The 18,908-nt window shown below is 40.5% G+C and overlaps 1 protein-coding gene across 5 annotated transcripts in view; it reads right to left on the minus strand.

Moving 5' to 3' along the window:
* The window catches only part of CTNND2 (catenin delta 2), a 942,602-nt gene that overhangs the window by 389,925 nt on the left and 533,769 nt on the right, over positions 1-18,908 (minus strand). For all 5 annotated transcript variants that reach the window (XM_031666708.1, XM_031666706.1, XM_031666707.1 and 2 more), the window contains one exon: positions 1,259-1,453. In XM_031666708.1, the coding sequence (XP_031522568.1) occupies positions 1,259-1,453 (195 nt within the window). The remainder of the gene's footprint in view (positions 1-1,258; positions 1,454-18,908) is intronic.

Consider the following 18,908-nt stretch of genomic DNA (forward strand, 5'->3'; position numbering starts at 1 on the left):
TAATAACATGCAAAACTAAATGCTAAAGTAACCCACCTCCAGGCAGGAGTGGATCTAACAGGCTGAAGGTGAAAAAAAATCTGACAGAAGAATAAATGGGCATTCTTTTCCATCAAATCCAAGAGATGTATTATTAATATGGGGTGGCATTTATGATGTCAAAAATAAAATAAAGAGTATTTTGTGCCTTTCTCCCTATGATTCAGTGAAATACTGTAATGTAAATATCAATAATCAACTATAAAAGCAGCTTGGCTCGCCTTGATTTCAAAGCATGTAATTTAGCATCATAATGCAGTTTAAGAAAATTGCCATGCTCTACTTAGCGGTCACTAGAAATTCCAATAGTCTGAGGATGTAGAGATCTGTGTGCCAGGTTCCGAAGCATAGAGCCAGCTCTGCCAGCCTCAGTCTCTGCTGGCGCTCAGACATATCATTAGGAAAGAAGGAGAGAGCTGTACTGTCTGCAGACCAGCAACACAGTCATTCCAGTTTACTTAGCAATGTGCAGCTTGATAATAAATGCAATTCTCAACCTGTTTTTAATTACATCGATTTTAGAGTTAAGATAAGTGTTCTCTAGCAATCTAATTATGACATTTGACAGATTATGTTGCCAATTGCTCCAGATACTGGAAAACACTTGCGTTTTGTCATGTGACCTGTGGCTGTATTCAATTGAAAATATATATTTAATCTAGGAGAGCTATATAATTGATTGAACCATTTGCAATTGCCAACATCCAACCTTCACACAATAATTCTGTGATTCAATCTATTAGTATGTATGAAATAAATTGTCTGCCTTTCAAAATATGCTACATGTTTAGCAAATATGTTTTTGTTCCAAGCTTGTCAAATAGGTAGACAATATCATGAAAAAAAACTCTTACTATCATCAAGCATATGTCTTTCACGTCCTACGAATGACTATGTCCTCGGGGTACTTATATTCATTAAATAAGTGAATAATGATCTGATAAACATTAGTATTGCTTCTTTCAATTTTTCTCTTTGACAAAATGAGCTTACAATTGCCATTTGCCTCCTTTCGTTCAGATTATAACAAGGTAGCCTGAATTAAAGTCATACTCTGTTTCCACCATTATCATTACAGACATTGACAGAAGCAGGTCACAGTGCTTGTGGGGCCAGTAGACACACAGACACACACCTTTCATTTGGGAGTGTTACTGAAGCTCCCACGCAGAGCCCACCCCCTGTGGACAGGCCACCCAGTGGGGTCCTGATTACACACCTGTGCTCGTGCGGTAGGTGCCGGTGTGTGCTGGCGGCAGAGGGTCCCCCTGGCTCTGGCTGAGACTCCTCATAGGGGGCTTCTGATAGACGCGGTCTTCGTAGATGGGATCTATGTGGTGTTCTGGGGACTGCAGGGCCCGCAGCTCCGGGCCCAGGTGCCCATGCTGGCTGCTATATGAGGCTCGAGACCCAGCTGAAATAAATTAACAGAGAGGCATCAAGGCTCAGGCAACCTCCACACAGAACTTGATTAATCAAAGACATATTCAAATTTTTTTGGACAAAATTGTTGAAATTCTCAGGAAATCAAATGAATAACATGAAATGGCAGCAATACGTCAATCTAATCAGCTTATCGGCATCACCCAGCTGCCTGGCTTCGCGACCAAACATGATCTCATTCTAAAAATGATGTTTCTGAGATAAACCCACATGGAACAAGACCGGTGAAATGTTATTTTTCTCAAAACTTAACGAATGTAGCTAGGTTCTTCACTAAAGGAATCAGGTAGATAGTTAATCCTAAAAATCTCTTATTAGCCCATAGTCCTTGCAGCTTAAATCGTACAATAGAAATCATTTTAAACGATGAGCTACAATGGCAAAGCCATCTTGATGTTGTTCCTAAAAAATGAACTAGAATTTATTCCCATCAGCAGTATTTCCCTGGGAAAAGGATAAACCAAAATGTTTGAACTTACAACAGCTTAAATCCCCGAGAGAAGCAGATATTAAAGAAAAAGGTTTCAAGTTATATTTTCCTTTACTCTGACCCTCTTCAGTTGAAGCATTTACATTTAGCCTGCCTCTCTCTGAAAAAGTTAGGAATGATTGCCACTAACTGGTTTAATGTATAAATTGCGGCTACACATCACTTTGTAGTATTTATAAATCCTTATTTGTGTCACTTCATTGCATGGTATGGGAAGAGGTGCTGATGTGAGGCAATGCTATGGACCAGAGAACCATGAGAAGGTCTTGGAAGAAAGGAAGCCTCTGTACATCAGGAAATAAGACTTTAGGGTGGGCGAAGAGGCTGGCTTGACAGACAGGAAAGAGGACGCTGACTGAGCGCCAATATTTTATCTGAGGTACAGTCAGAACCACTGGAGCAGAAACATCAGGGGAATCATTTGCATTGGGGCAATGAGATGGCCTTGGGGCATCAAGGGGAAGTGGCGTCTTCCATGCTGAATACAGAACACAGACAGGAACCAAAGGAGACAACGGCTGATTTTGGGAATGAGCCTTCAGCTACATCCTACAACTAATCCCCACATGGAGCACTGGGATTTAACCGGCAACTGTCTTTCAGCAGCCCTAGTTCAGCCTCTCCATTCTGGATTAACATGTCAGGGTGCTGGGATTCCTCGATCTTGGCCATATCTCCACAGCTTTCCTTCCATTTTGCCTTCCTCAGGGAGCACTTCGAAGCCAAAGTTTCAAATGCTCGCTGTTAGGTCTGTTTCAGCAGGAACATATAAACTCAAAATTGTAATATTCTTGTCTAGAATATTTGAGGAAAAAAGCCATTGTAGTTTTTAAAATTGCCAATAGAAAAATGTTTTACTGGTATATTTAACATGAGCTACTTTAAGTACACAGAAAACAGCGTTTCTGAATAATTGGAGAAGTGGTGAGAACCCTAAGAATTCAGTGTTAACAAAAACCACTGAGTATTCTGAGGAGGAGAAAGGGACAGGGCAGGCAAGTTCCTTACTTTTCTCTTTGCTGGTAATTAAATTCCGATTTAGATAGCGCTCCGATGAATGATAGATTCAAAATAACTGTTTTGCATAATTAGGTTCACTGCATCTGATTTATCAAATGCCAACATCACTCTGAATATTATCTCAAGCTTATATTTTCCAGGAATATATTTAAGTACAATATACTTTGCGTTCCTGTTGGCAATTCTTATTCCTGAAGGTTTTGAAAATATTGCTAAGGATTTAAAAATATAAAAATTAAAAAAAAAACAAAAACAGTCATCACATCCAAATGCAGAGATAAATAAAAGTTATCCATCATTGGTACATTTAGAGTTGTTACTTTATCATTACTCCTTTATTCTAAGCATCAAAAAACATCCAATGATGACCAATGAGAGGATCTGCTGAACTTTTAACTGGTAACATGGTCTTAGGGTATATGTAAAAATCTTCTTATTACATGCATTTATTTGGCATTCAGAAATTTTCATGAGTGCCATTAATCAAATTGATGATCAAGGGAGCTAGGCAAGGAGGAAGAATCTTTAAGTAAAGTCTATCTATGTGGATATCCATCTTTTGATGTGCTGATATTATTACAAATATAATAATCAAATTAACTATCTGAATAGGACACTATACTTTTTTACGTATTAGAGTGCTCTGAGTAAAACTATAAGCCCATAGTGTTTCCCTGTGTAAATGCTTGTGCAAAATACAGTTACATATGTAAGCATTATGCATAGTTCTGAATCAGATAAGGCATTTTAAAAAGAACATGATTTACACTTCTTTTTATCCACTGTGATCAAGTTTCGATTGCTCAAGGGTGGGCACAGTTATTGGCAAGAGAGACACAGAGAACTAGGGGAAAAAAAAGAGCCAAGGAAACAAAGGTTAAAGATGTCACTGCTGAAATTCATGTGTTCTACCACCCGTATTCAAGAAAGAACATGTTAGATGCATACGAACAAGGCCTACTTTATTTGGGGCCATTTCAAGGAAAAAATTCTCACACAATGTTTTCTGGGAATCTGCTACAAAATGTCATTAGATGGTGTATATATTTGCTGATTCAACTAAAATGTCCTTTTGTTTAGTAGCAATTTTCTTTCATCATTATGGTCTACTTGAAAGTGAATCTCAAGCATCACACTGGACTCAAAACGTCATTCATGGGAATTTACGTCTTTGCCAGGCACTGGAACTCTGTTATTATCACAAGAAAAAATGCTGGAGAAAATTCAACTTTGTCTAAAATGTTACAGATGTCAAGGCCAGATGTTCTTGCCCATTATGCTGGTGGAGAACAATCCTGGGAACCTGGCCTTGACCAAGACCCTGCAAGATGGCAAAGTGCAACCAAAACATGGATGAGCCAAAGAGAAAAGGGGAAGTAGAACCACAGACCAGACCAACTGCCCTGATGGTTTCCCCTGCCATGACAGACATCATGTCATGCAATCATAATACCTGTGTCTATAAAGCATTTGATCAACTACTGCAACAATTCCTACATCATCCAGCATTGATGTCTCAATTTTATAATAGGGTTTTGCTCTTCCTATTGCTTCTCTTCACAGGACAAAATTGGGGCCTAGAGAGCTCAGGCACTGGCAGTTTTTCATATACATGCATTTCTGAAAGTGAGCCTGAAGACTCACAGCTGAAACATGGGTACTCGGCTTACAGGCTAAGGAAGATTTCATGATGCAGGAGGGCTAACGGGTATTGGAATTTCCCTACATATATTCTGTGGTGGTTGCTGCTCCTATAGGTTGAGAGCCCCCCCAAAACTGGGAAGGGCTTTCAAGCTGATCTAGGACTAAGCCTGAGGCATTTGCTGTCTAAGATACTACATGTCCTGTCATGGCACCTCACAGCCATCTCCTCTTCCCCACAGCAACAGGTGTTGAATGGATGACCTGAATGGATGCTTACACAGCTCAGAACCTACATGACTACTGACCACTTGGCTGTGGGGTTGGTGTCGAGGCAGACAGGAAAGGGTTCAGTCCTGTGGCAGGGAGGGAGGTATGGACTCCAGGGACTCAGCGAGGTGGGCAGAAGGGACCACTGGAGAATGAAGGGGCACAAGACCTCAGACATCGCCTGCTTCTATGTTGACACATTTATTCCTTGGTTCTCATTTCCATGTACAACTACCATGAGGAATCGTGACAACATGGCTCAGCCTCAAATTCTACACGTGAAAGGTGGCCTTGGGGTGTTGGTGTTCAACAGCTTGAGGGAAACAGAAATCGTATTTAAAGTAGTAATTTTACTGCTGTTTCCTGTGTCACTTTTGCCCAAAGAACTCGAAATAAGAATATGTGAATTCTGTCCCAGATCTGTCTCTAACTAGCTGGATAAACCCAGGAAACTCACCAAACTCTTTGATCCTTGGTTTCCTCAAGTGTAAAAACAGAGATAATAATATAAGTGGTATTGTTGGAGGATCAGATGAGAGAGATTAAGTGTGAAAGTGCTGTGCAATTGATAAAGCAACATCAAAATAGGTGTCCTCAAGCCACTGAATCTTTGAATCAATAAATTATGTCATCGCATGCATGCAAATATATCTTTTGATTTAACAAAATAGTTGAATAGCTCTTACCATAAACTATCCAAATTTCAAAAACAACTTGAAGATTTCAATTTGAAATAATCTAAATAACAGTCATTTTTCAGATAATTTCGTGAAGCATTATTGCAAAATGTGAATGTTATAGTTTTATCTTTTCTTAAAAATATGTGTGCTTTCTAATGGATTATTTTAAAAACAATGCAGGAATGAATGAAGTTCCTAAGGAAAGAAAACACCGAAATGACCACAAAAAGGTGGCATCCTTTTTGGAAAGGAAGAGGGCATAATTAAATCTCCAAATTGAAAATAACAAACACCTGCTAATTCAGTAGGAAGCCAGTGACAGATCTCAGGGGGTTCTTGACACAGAAAATAATTAATTTAATGGGCACAGAAATTGCCCAGAAATTGCACAGCTGAAAAGGGCTACATATGGCTCACAGCCTTGTGTCTTGCCTGTTCCTGTTTCACACCATGTTTTCCTTGGGTCAACAAGGCTCTGTTTTCATTTGGCCAACAAAACAATGTATTTATTATTTTTGCAATGATTTGCAACTAAATTTCCATGTACTAGATTTTACATCTATCATTTATAAGTACCAGTTAATCCCTATGGATGTATATATTCATTCAACACATTCCCCGAGTGCCTGGGAACCTCCAGGAGTTGAGGATGTCCTAGTGCTCAAGACAGACAAGGTCCCTGGCTTTGAAAATAAGTTATTACATGCAGGAGGATGGAGGTAAAGGTGTTGAAGAAAAATGAGGCAGGGCAGTGAGAAGAGAGACAAAGTGTCAGGAGGTTGTGGTGCTTGGATGGGGGATCAAGAAAGTTCTTTCTGAGCATCTGACATTTTAGCAGAGAGCTGCAGACAGTAAGAGAATGAGCCTCACTAGAGAAAGAGCTGTATGGTTCTCAGGCAGAGGGAACCAGCAGCAGACACGAAGCGTCCCTCCAGGATTTCAGAATATACAGAGAAGTGATTTTATGTGTACTGAAACAATATTGACTTTAAAAGAAACACCAGTAAGTATATGAAATTTTTATGAGTACATACTACAATTGCTTGTACGAACAAAATGATTTTTTTAACTCAAAATTTCAAAATTTTGAAATTTCATGGCAAACACATTTTTATCAGAAGGATTTGCAGCATTCAATGGGAGATCACACAACCTTGGGAGAACTGCATAGCTGAAAATTCAGCTCCAATTACTTGGGTTTTTTTTTTTTTTTTTGGCATTTCAATTTTCATTCCTTAGAATAGGATTAATTCTCAAATCTTAGTTTATTCCTCAAAGAATCGTCTACAAAACTTGCTGAAGATGCTGACTTCTGAATACAACCCCCAAGAGATTCCGATTAGGTCAGCCACGTGGGGATGCATCAATGTACATTTTAATGGGCACCCCCAAGCCTCCTGGTTCTAATGCAGGGATCACACCATCAGCCATCCTGTCCCAAATAAAGGAGAAAAAGAGGAGATGGGCATATTTATTTTCAAAAAATAAGCATCTAATGTGTTACACCTTCCATTTATCATTTGTTGCTTTATTCAAACAATTCCACTTAATACAGGTGATGCCAATTACTTTACGACATTAATAAAACAGGTCCATGCTGTTTTTTTTTAATTGGAATTCATATTATTTTATTTATATACTCTATCATTTGTGACTCTCTAATTTAATGCAAATTCACCTGCCTTTACAAAGAAATATATTTTTGCATGTTTTCATTTTGCAGTATCAATATAGTTTATAAGGACATACTGCCATTTAACTGGTCTCTTCAAATTTAGCACTCAGTTTCAAATGCTCATTTGCAAAGAGATGGAGGGAGAAAAAGAAGGATCTAAACAACATAGTATTCACATGGCCAGAGCGAGCAGGCTTAATGTGTTTGTGAACAGTTCTTTCATTATGAGATAAAGTGCTGTTGTACGGAGAAAAAAAGTAAATTTCTGATGATATGAAGAGAAGTCCAAAACAAAATTGAGGTTTTAAAAATTGTGTAATCAGTTAATGCGTTGCTAATTATTAATGAAACTACAACTTTGAAGGGCAAAAGGGAACTTCTATAGAGAAGGGTGGGGCCTGGACTAGACGCCAGTTTTTCCCTTGGAAATCTACACTGCTGTTGTTCCTTTGTGGACACCCTGATTTTAGGGGTATGGCCCATGATGACAGGTCAGCATCGCTAGGCAACATGGCTTTGCAGGTAGTGTAGTCAGCCTGTACTCTGTGATAGTTGATGGCTTTGAAATAGCTCTTTTCTGGACTTTGAACCTCTTAAAATGTTTGGCTTGATACCTGTTATCATAAAACTTCAGGGGGAAAAAGTGGTATCAGCATATAAACACTTTGAGATATACAAAAATTAACTTAACTTTGGTTAACATTATCTCAGAAATGTGTACTAGGTAAATTGTTGAGAGGTGTGCAAATATTACATCTTAGATCTGAGGAATACCTCATCATGATAAAACTTATCTCAAAGAAGGCACATTAAGAAAGGTGTGCCTCAAATGCTACTTCGGGAGTATCCATGAGGAACTGGGCACATTCACATTCTTCCTTCTGAACTCTATTTACTGAGACTGACTTATTTTATTCTTGATTTTTGCTTTTGACCCAAAACTCCAAAATATCCTTCCTACTCCTATGTTAATTCAAAAATTAAACCTGTTATTTCAAGGACCCCAAAATATTTCCCTATGTATTCTGAATCAAGCCTATCAACTGAATTTCATTTGCAAATGATCACTAATTTGTTGTAATTCATTTGACATCTTATATCATGTTGTTATCAATGTAAAGATATAAGGACACATTTCTCATATAGGTTAAGAGCCGTATTTCAGACTTAGGTTTGGAAGGAGCATTATTAATTCACATGATTTCGAAGATAAAATTGCACTGAAACAAATAATTTCAGTGTAACAGGCCATCCGATAATACAAAATGATCCTATTATAAATCTGTTTTTGGAAAGAAAAAAACTCTCTTCATCATATTTCATAAATGCTAGATTTTCTTATATTGTACTAACTTAGTACAGCTTTGCTGCTATCACTAATAGCTTGAATACTATGCAGTCTCTGGCAGCGTACAAAACACAGAATTTGTTCCTGTGACTTTCCTGATGAGGTTTTCCAATACAATTTATTGTCATGATTAAACCTCATCACACCTTTTACAAAATGAACACTATCAACTGTTGGGACTCAAATCCTTTCCAGCAAAAATAATTTAAAAGCCAAAATCACTGCCCAGGACATCATGGTAAGCATGTCCATGTGATCTCATCCCTATAAAAGTATATGCCCTTTGTTCCTGAACTTTCTTTTTAACCACAAGCATTTATTCCCAAACGGTTAGGGAAACAGGCTTCTTTTGTTCAGTTCTTTTTGCGACAGGCAGGCATCTGGAACATAATGATAGTGGTAACGGAGTATAATGAGTAATGTGACGTCCTGTATCAAGCTTTGCGTTTTTACTTTCAGTGGACGGTTGTTCTTCCTCTCTAGTGAAATGGATGGAGTGTAATACCCCACCCCTCATGCACGGCTCCAACTTAATGAAGAACCAGTAGGAACCTATGGCTAAGCTAGTATTGGTAATAGTGAAACATACGAAGTACACAGGGATGGTTTGACACGTGTAACCAATATCTGTTTTGGGTTTCCTATCTCACGGGAAATAGGAAGTAGCACCAAATTTACTAGCTATGTATTTTGGTGTTTTTCAAAATGCCACATGCATATCAATGCCCTAATTGGAATGCAGGTTCTGGCTCAATGGGTTTGAGGAAGGGCCTGAGGTTCTTCATTTCCAGCAAGTTCTCAGGCAATGCTGGCGCTGCTGGTCCACGGACCACCCTTTGAGAAGCTAGGACATATTTGTCTAGCTATGAATACATACCTGGTCACTAGGAGTCCCGGAGACAGACCATCAATGCCATGGTCTCTCCTGCCTCAGTGCTAGGATTATGAGTGTGATCCACTGTGCCCAGCACCCCTGCTTTGTTAGGCAAACACAAGTGGCCTCAAGAAAGGCACAGGTCAAGAGTATAGCTAGACACTAGCAATGCAGGTGCTCATGAGCCTGGGCTCTGCAAGCACAAGATGTGCTGGCCATGACAACTGTGACCATTCTATCAGCTGCTGCAGAGCAACTGATCTTAGCTACAGTTGGCCAGGCCCCACACCAGGGGGACTTCAAAGGCCTTAATGAGCAGGATAGCTGGGGCAAGAGTCACTTCTAGTGGGGAAAGAGCATCTTTCCATTTTCAGGGTGGACTTTTTTTAAGACAGTACATTGTTGCCCCTTGTTCCTGTACTTTCTTTTTAACCACAAGCATTTATTCCCAAACTGTTAGGAAAACAGGCTTCTCACTACGTTGTCCAAGCTGGTCTCAAACTCCTGAGCTCAAGTGATTCTCACACTTCAGTCTCTCCCGTACCTGGGACTACAGGGGACTGACCACCATGTCTGGGTCAGGGTGGATTTTTTAGACATGGGTGGGCTGGAACATTTTTGCTATGATTATGGTGTTTCTTGGGTGATTCTGCAGAGGCAAGTATCTAGGTTCCCTGCATTGCCACAATACACACATATGTAAGGATAGCTCAGGGCCTCTCAACCCTGAAAGAATATGCATGGCATTTGTCTGGGAGACTTTTTAAAGAGGAGCAATGCTGTGGGTGCACTCCAGACCAGGACCTCAGGGGAGGGGCCCAGGGCATGGAACAGCTCAAACATTCTCCAGGTGTCTCTAAGAAGCATCCAAGCTCTGGATGGCTAGGGGTCAAACTAGTAGATGTGGGGCTAGATGGCTCCATCTTGAGGAGCATGTGTCAAGGTTTGGTCCTCAACAGACCCTTTAAGGCTGGAGCTTCAGAATATCCCCAGAAATATCAATTCCTGAAAGTGAGGGAAGGAAGGAACCTCTTCTCAGATGAGGTTTTAGTGTCGGAAGTTTGAAGGTATCTTTAAAAGTAGAGGCTGCTTTTTGCCCCTAGCACGCTACACCTAGGGGCACGATCCTAGCATGCCTCCTGCTGGGAAGTCCCTGGGAGGTCACAGGTTGTGGCCAGGCATAGATGGCAGGACATTTCCTGCCTCTGCCTTTTCCCTTTCCTTCTGCAGGTCTCTGGGCTGGATCAAGCGTGATGTCTGAGGAGGGTGGGGTCAGTGCTGTGACAACCATGTGTGTCTTGTGAACTCTTGCTATAAAGAACTACTGTAACCATACCCTTCGAGTGAGAGACAGTCCTGACTGAAGATACGGAAAAGACCCCTAGAAAGACTCTACCCAGGCACCCTAAACCCTTCTCAGCTGAGACCAGGTAGAATAGGAAATTATGGAGTGATCAAAATTTGGAATTTGTAGTATCTTTGTACAGAAGAGCAACATGATTTGACTTCAGACTTATAACAGAAGTCTTTTGACATAAGCATGTAAAGAAATTTAATCTGTGAAGGTTAATTTTTACCTGAGAGAAGCCTTGTATTTAAGATTTGTTTCAAACTACTTCTCGTCCCTGGGAGTAGCTTCTGGTAGTTACTGGGAGGAGTGGACCCAGAGTCTTCATCACCACAAACTTCTGATTGTCCTGATGAACTACAGATGCAGGGCAATCTATGACTTGGTACTTTATTAACGAGTCACTTACCAGAGTTTTAATGGCCATATTCACACAGATATTCTTCCTTACCAGTGAGTGGCATTTTATTTCTCAACAGCTGCGTTTCAATACCCCATCAGTGCAATTTTCCAACAGTGCATCTGGAGTCTGGCTTCCAGACCTCATTATTATGGATCATGATGAATATTTCCATGGAAAAAATCCAGAACAAGGCGCTCCCAATCTACTTTTGTTGTTGTTGTTGTTACATCAAGATGCAAAGCAGGCCAGACCTGTGGGCTGAAGCTTCAGGGAGCCCAGAAGTCTCCATTCTGCTTTCCATAGTGCTGACTGCTGTGGGAACTAAGCTAACTGTTCATTTCTGATTATGTGGCTTCTGCCCATCAACGGGGTACACATGAACTTTTCAAGTATGAACAAGAATAAGCTTAACAGGCAAGAATAGGATTAAACATGCAGTTATCTTTGTAAATGGGTTCAAATATTTTGAAAAACATGTAAACTAAGATGTTTTACATCTCAACACCCTAAACAGAGGCCTTTTTCCTCAGATTGTGTAAGATAAGTCATAGGTAGGCTGCACAAATTCCCTTTAAACAATCAGACATTTAGCTTCTAAAATGCAAATTTAAAATGTACTCTCCCCATATCATTTTTCTACTGCTTTGTATCTTTCACCAACACTCACAGAGTGACCTCTGTCATAACTCCAGAAGAAAAAGACACCCTAACTCTCAGCATAATTTAAAGGAAGGAAATGACAAACAGCCTCACAGATCAGTAATTCTCTGTACTTACATTTTATAACCTCCCTATATCAATATTTTATTAATTTTTATTATTTTATTCAACATAATATTCAGCATATATAAAAAGAGTTGGAGAAGAGAGGAAGTCTGTTGTGTAATAAACAGTTCTAAGGAGAATTAAAATTTTCCTTTGATTCTTTTCCTCTCAAAAGTTTTAATATGTGTGTGTGCACTTAGATTTTAAAGTTCAATTATGTATTGGGTTATGTACATATAATGATCATTTGAATAGCAGTTGTATTCATTAAAACATTAATTTTCTAATTCAATACAAAACTGATGAAACCAATCTATAGCTAAAATTCTCCCATCTCCTTTTTCAAATGTTGTCATTATCCAGAGAATATACTGTTAAACCACCAACTGGTATGGTACCCTAGTGATGTTAGTGATGCTTTCTAGTACAGAAAGTCAATTTGTTTTGACTACATACAGTAAATATTACATATCTGAGAAAAGCTTCCAAGTTGGGGGAAGGGGACTGTTTTTGGTCATGTGAATAACAACAAGCGAACTGACTACTAGGGTCTAAATGTTTGTGCTCTCCTCGCCCCCCAGTTCTTATGTTGAAAGCTAACACCCAATGTGATGGTGTTAGGAGGTGGGGCCTGTGGGAGGTGATGAGTTCATGAGGGTGGACCTGTCATGAGTGGGATTAGTGCCCTTACACCCCAGAGAGAGCCAGGTGAGGACACAGCAAGAAGGGGCCACCAATGAGCCGAAAAGTGGGCCCTCATGGGACAATGAATCTGCCACCACCTTGGTTTTGGACTTTCCAGCCTCCAGAACTATGAGAAATAAATCTCTGTTGTTTGTAAGTTACACAATTTATGATATTTTTTATAGCAACCCAAAAAGACTAAGACCCTGACTCAGCCATAGAAAAAACTGTGGCATTATCTGCTTCTAAACAGCTGAGCTTAAGACCTGAATGATGAATGCCTTTGTGTGTGTGTGTGTGTGTGTGCATGTGTGTGTGTGTTCATATATCTGTGTGTGTGTGACTGTGTGTGTGTATTTCTTATTCTAAAGAGAAATAAATACTGACTTCCCTTTTCTACATCAATTTTCCATTTTGGTCTCTCTTTTTCATGCCACTAATTCTTTCCAATTCCTCAGTAATCTTTGATAATTTATCATATTTGAGAAAGAAAAACCCAGTGACAGCTTCTTTCCACAGTATCAAGGGCAATATTTGCCACTGTGCATTCTTGAGTTAGAATTTCTGGAGGGGAAGGCAGGGCATTCAGACTGGCAGTCTTCCTTCAGAATGAGTGGTGGGGGTTGGAGGAGCAGTCCCGACTTCCTTACCACTCCATACGCCTGTACTATCTCATGTAAACCAGCATCTATAACAGAAGTCTTGAAGTTTCTTCAAGAGAACACCTCTTAGAGTAAGCACTGGCTACAGGGTCACCATTTTGGTAGGAGAGTTGTTTGTCAGGGGGTGCCAACTTAGAATTGTCTTGAACACTGACTTTCAAGTAATCCCTCTATCTTCAGCCCATCTCTCCCCAGCCCCACCCCCTCAAGCTCGGCTCTGACCCTTGGGCCTGTTCAGGAATTCACAGAAGACAGCTGACCCACCTCCAAAATCCAGACAGCTCATCCTCAAAAGACAACACTCCTATATTTTAATTGCTTGTCACTCTACTTTCTAGAAATTCTTCACTTGGCTTGCTTGTTGGAGACACTCAAACCCTGGTCTCTGTGGTTTCGTCTCTCTCTCTCTCTTTTTTTTGAGAAGGAGGCTTGCTCTGTTGCCCAGGTTGGAGTGCAATGACACAATCTCGACTCACTGCAACCTCTGCCTCCTGGGTTCAAGCAATGCTCCTGCCTCAGCCTCCTGAGTAGCTGGGATTACAGGTACGTGCCACCACACCTGGCTAATTTTTTGTATTTTAGTAGAGACAGGGTTTCACCATGTTGGTCAGGCTGGTCTCGAACTCCTGACCTCATGATCTGCCCCTCCCCCCCAGCCTAAAGTGCTGGGATTACAGGTGTGAGCCACTGCGCCTAGCCTCTGTGTTTTGTCTCTTTTGTGACTTCATTCCCTATTGTATTCCTGTACTTTTATTTTTTGAGGTGTCTGGGAAATAGGGGAAACAATGAGTGGGCAGAGGATGCCATCTTGAACAATTATCTTAGATAGTTTTCATTTTTTTAGGGCACATTTTCTCAGTTAAAGCATAATCAGAATCATATAAATATCAATAATATTAGAAAAGCTTTCACAGAATTCTATACAAAGATGCCACTTTCCTACCAAAGAACAAAAAAAGGGTCTGTTTACCGCCATTTGATTTACAAGGCTGTTATGAGGTAGGAAAAGAAGGGTAGGTATTAGCTTCTGTGAAGGAAACAAAAATGAAAGACACCAGGAAGACCTTTTGGGCCACCTAGCCATCCCAACTCTTAGTTCTGGGCTTAGGCACTAACTTGCCATATGGGAGTGTTAAAACTGCACTGTTTCCACTTCAGTTTGACCTAGACATCAGTTGGATAGAAACTGGATATGAAGGTAAGCTGAATAGAGGTGCTATATCAAATGAATGTACAAAAGAAATGTTTGATTACCATTTCTGTGAGCTCCAGACCTGTAGGCCGATGAACGCTATTAGACTGGGCTTGATATGTACAGAGGATGGAAGGTTTGCTGAAGAGGTTTCATGTCTGCCTTCCTGGGAGGTGAGGAATTCCAGAGAGATGAGCTTGCACGAAGCCACTGAGGTATGGATTCCCTACTATAACATGGGGTCCCAGAATTCCAGAGGGTAAGTGGCTGGCTGAATAACTGCTTTGTTGGTGGAAGCAGGAGATGGTTGGTGTGTGGAAATCAGCCTGCACTCCCCAAGTGTGTGGGGGTGTAGGATGCAAGAATGCACCACGCAGAAGGGAGACCCATATTACATTGATTCTAAAGATGGCCGGTGCAGGCACTGGGTTCCTAATGCTTATGAGGAAGGGGCTGGAGCCCCGAGGCATGGCCAGAAGGGAAGGCAATGAGTCCTTGTCATTAGGAGAGTGCCCAGGTCTAGTTCGAAAGAATCCTTGGAAGCTCCAGTTGAGAGCAAATCAGCCTTAACCACCTTTATAAGGTTAAAAGTTGATTGACATCACAGGTTGATCATATTCTAATTAGTAAATCTACACTGGAATTTTTTTTTTTTAAGTGATGGTGGGAAAATCTAAATATCTAGCACTAGAATGAGCAGAATGTTCATGAGAACTGTGCAATGCTTGTCCATGGCACGGAAGATTAGCTTTCCAAAATGAATTGAAAGGAGCAGCAGGAGCCAGATACCAAGTTGCATTTTGACCCCATCCCAGGAGCCCTGGCCGAAACAAACTCACTCATTACCCTAGTAGACTTCACATTTCCTTTGAGAACCTCACTGCAGAGACTGCAAAGCTTTCATCTAGGATTACACTCTTTTTTTTCTTTTTTCTTCCTTATATAAAGTGTACCTGGAAGCCTTAACCAGTCAGGGAATGGGTCTGAAATCTCTAAACAGTAAAGATTCAGCGTTTACAGTGCACGATCCACTCTAAATACTGAGTTTTAGGTCCATTTGAATGGGGGACAAGTTAAACATGCCTTGACCAAATTCCTCTCCATATTAGATCAATTTTGATGAAAATCATTGGTTAAGAGTCTCCATTTCATTCATTTCAATTTTACCTCAAAATAAGTTTCTGATGTTTGACTTAACTTTAATGCATATTTACAACTCGTATTTCTTTTCAAAACAGGATTAATTTAGCTATAAATCCCCAAAGTGAAAGGATTATGTTATTTTCTTTGTAAAAGTGAACAAAAATTGGTACCGATGAAGTTACAGTCACACATTCAATAGGATGTTGACAATTTTTTAAGATATTATTATTACTTTCTTTAAAATCATGAGTCACTTAAATAAGCTGAAAACTTATATTGCATTTCTAATCCTTCGTGTTTTTCTCCACTGACACAAAAATATACTACCTCTAACTATGCATCACGTATATTTAAGACTACAGAGATTCTGGGGTCAAAGCGACGTAGGTTCAAATCACAACCCTGTCATTTCTAGACAAGTAACTTTGGGCAAGGGTACTGTTTGGGCAAACATTCTCGTTTTCAAATCTGTAGAATGGGGGTAAAAATCATGTCTGCCTCATTACGTTGCTGGAGACTACATGAGATTTCTTAAAATAATACATTTAATTCTTAATTTATAAAAAAATTAAATCAAACTTTGGGTCAGGAAAAAATAGAAAAAGTAGGTTATGTCGCTGACTAGCCTTTTTTCTCAACCATTTATAAGTGATAATTTTTGTACTGTCCCATTTCAAAACAAACAAGAACGAGCTTTAAGAAGCAGTGGAGGACTATTTCAGTGGTTCCTCCCTGAAAGTGATTCCCTGCCCATTTTTTCTTTGTAATTTCGGCCTCCACATACTTCCCAGAACAAAGTTTCTAACAAGCAAATATGACCATGTCAGTTGTCTGCTGGACGGATAAAATGCTAAGCCCGTTACGGTGGGATGCAGCAGCCTTACCTCCCTCTGCACCTTCATGTTTCACCACTCCTACCACTCTGTCTTTGCTCAAGAAACACTCAGCCGCCGGTTATCTTCCCCTGCCTTCCTGCACCCCACACACACCCTCTCAACTCTGACTTTGTTCTGGCTGTTTTTTCTAGTGGCTCCTTTACAGCTTTGCTCTGGGACCACCTCATCGAGGAAGCATGCCGGGTGCACACTGAACCCCACTGCAAGATGCTCCGCTAGCATGCTCCCATAGTAACTAGCTTCTATTTCACTCTGCACTGGGTTTAAAACTGACCAGTCCTGTGTCCAGTCTGAAAGTAGGTCTCTTGAAACCAGGGGTTATGCCTCACTTATCTGCATATGCCCAACACAGACACTGACATGTTTTGGGATTCAATAAACCTGCTCTATGTCTGAAGCAAAGATGGATGACTTCTTCCTTGCACACCCAAAGTAGTATGGTAGGTATTACTTAGGTTAATACGAGTTAACTTCTATTGAGCCAGAAAACGTGCTGGTACTTTACATATGTTACATTATTTATGTAATGTATGTAATTATTTATGTAACATATGTAAAGTATATTATTTATGTAACATATCTAAAGTACAAGGCCTCTCAGACTTGGCCTTCCACTCCCACCTCGCTGACCTCAAGTCACGTGTTTGCTCTTGTTCTCTCTGATTAACCCCCTGGTCTCCTTGCTACTCAGCAAACATATCAGACACACCCCCATTTATAAGCCCTTGGACTTGCTGTTCCTTCTGCTTAGAAAACCTTCTCCCAGATAGTCATAGGGCCAGCCCACTCACCTATGTGAGGACAGATTCAAAGTTACCTTCTGTATAAGTACTGTGTACTAACTAATGGCATCACTGGAAACCCAAAAACAAACTACTGGGTACTATGCTCAGTACCTGGGTGACAGGATCAACTGTACCCCAAACCTCAGCATCATGCAATATACCCAGCTAACAAACCCAGAGAGGTACCCCCTGAATCTAAAACAAAATATATATATATTAATATATATATTAAAAAGTCACTTCCTAATTAGAACCTTCCCTGGCCATCTATCAAAAGTATTTTGATAATTTTCTGTCTTCCTCATTTGAAACAAGGCCAGGGATTTGGGCTGATACTTCATCCCTGGGATCTAAATCAGTGGCAGTACATAAAAGGTGCTTAAAGGTAATTATTGAAGGTGGCCACGTGCGGTGGCTTAGGCCTATAATCCCAGCACTTTGGGAGGCCAAAGCGAGCAGATCACTTGAGGTCAGGAGGTTGAGACTGGCCTGGCCAACATGGTGAAACCCAGTCTCTACAAAACATACAAAAATTAGCTAGGTATAGGGGCAGGCGCCTGTAATCCCAGCTATTGGGAGGCTGAGGCAGGAGAATTGCTTGAACCCAGGAGGTGGATGTTGCAGTGAACCAAGATCGCACCACTGCACTCCAGCCTGGGCAACGAACAGAGTGAGACTCTGTGTGTGTGTGTGTGTGTGTGTGTGTGTGTGTGTGTGTGTGTGTACAGAATGATGAATTAGTGAAAGTCACTACTTATCCTTTATCTACCCTTCCTAGTCATCAGTGACAAATCTCTAAAATCACAACCCCGAAATTCCAAAAGCTGTTTTGCCATCGTGACCTAACTGTGCTCTTTCAACTAGCAAACCAAGTAGCTCCCAACTTCACAACACCTCAAATGGTATCAAGCAAACCAAATAAGGCATGGGGGTCTCGGAGTTCCAATATTCCTAATCTCTCAGAAGCATAGGGTTTGTCCCTTATACCTTACCTGGGCCACAGTGTAACCCAAGTGCAACACAAGTTATTTTTACAATGTACTTTTACAGCCCCTTCTTAGACACAATGATAGGAGCTGTTGGCTCTATTCAGCTCCATTCACCCTCCCCTAATCTCTCCACAGGTATCGTCAGCCATGTGGTCACCCTCTCGATTGCTACTGAAATGATAGAGTAGAACATGCAAAGTCTACACATATCACCCGTGTGAGAAAGAACTGGAAGCTAAGACTCTTGATTTCTTTCATGAGGTAAGTATAAGAAATGAAATGGCCTGTAGTAGGCCACCTGGACTCCCGGTGCCTCAGTCTGCTCTTCTCTGTGGTGGTGGGCATGGCTGAGAAGGGTGTCATAGAGTCTCATAAAAACTCCACCCATCTCCCACTTCTTGACATGATCTGGTAACTTATTTTACAGAATCATATACATGAAGTTTCAGTACATGTTCCCCCGCCCCCTTTTCTAAGCAGATCGCTACTCCTGAGTCCCTATAGCATAAAGATTTTGGTACTCGCACTTGGTTGGCACTAATAATTGTCTACCTCAAAAAT

Source organism: Papio anubis, chromosome 5, assembly GCF_008728515.1.
Source record: "Papio anubis isolate 15944 chromosome 5, Panubis1.0, whole genome shotgun sequence".
In the NCBI taxonomy this organism is placed as follows: domain Eukaryota; kingdom Metazoa; phylum Chordata; class Mammalia; order Primates; family Cercopithecidae; genus Papio; species Papio anubis.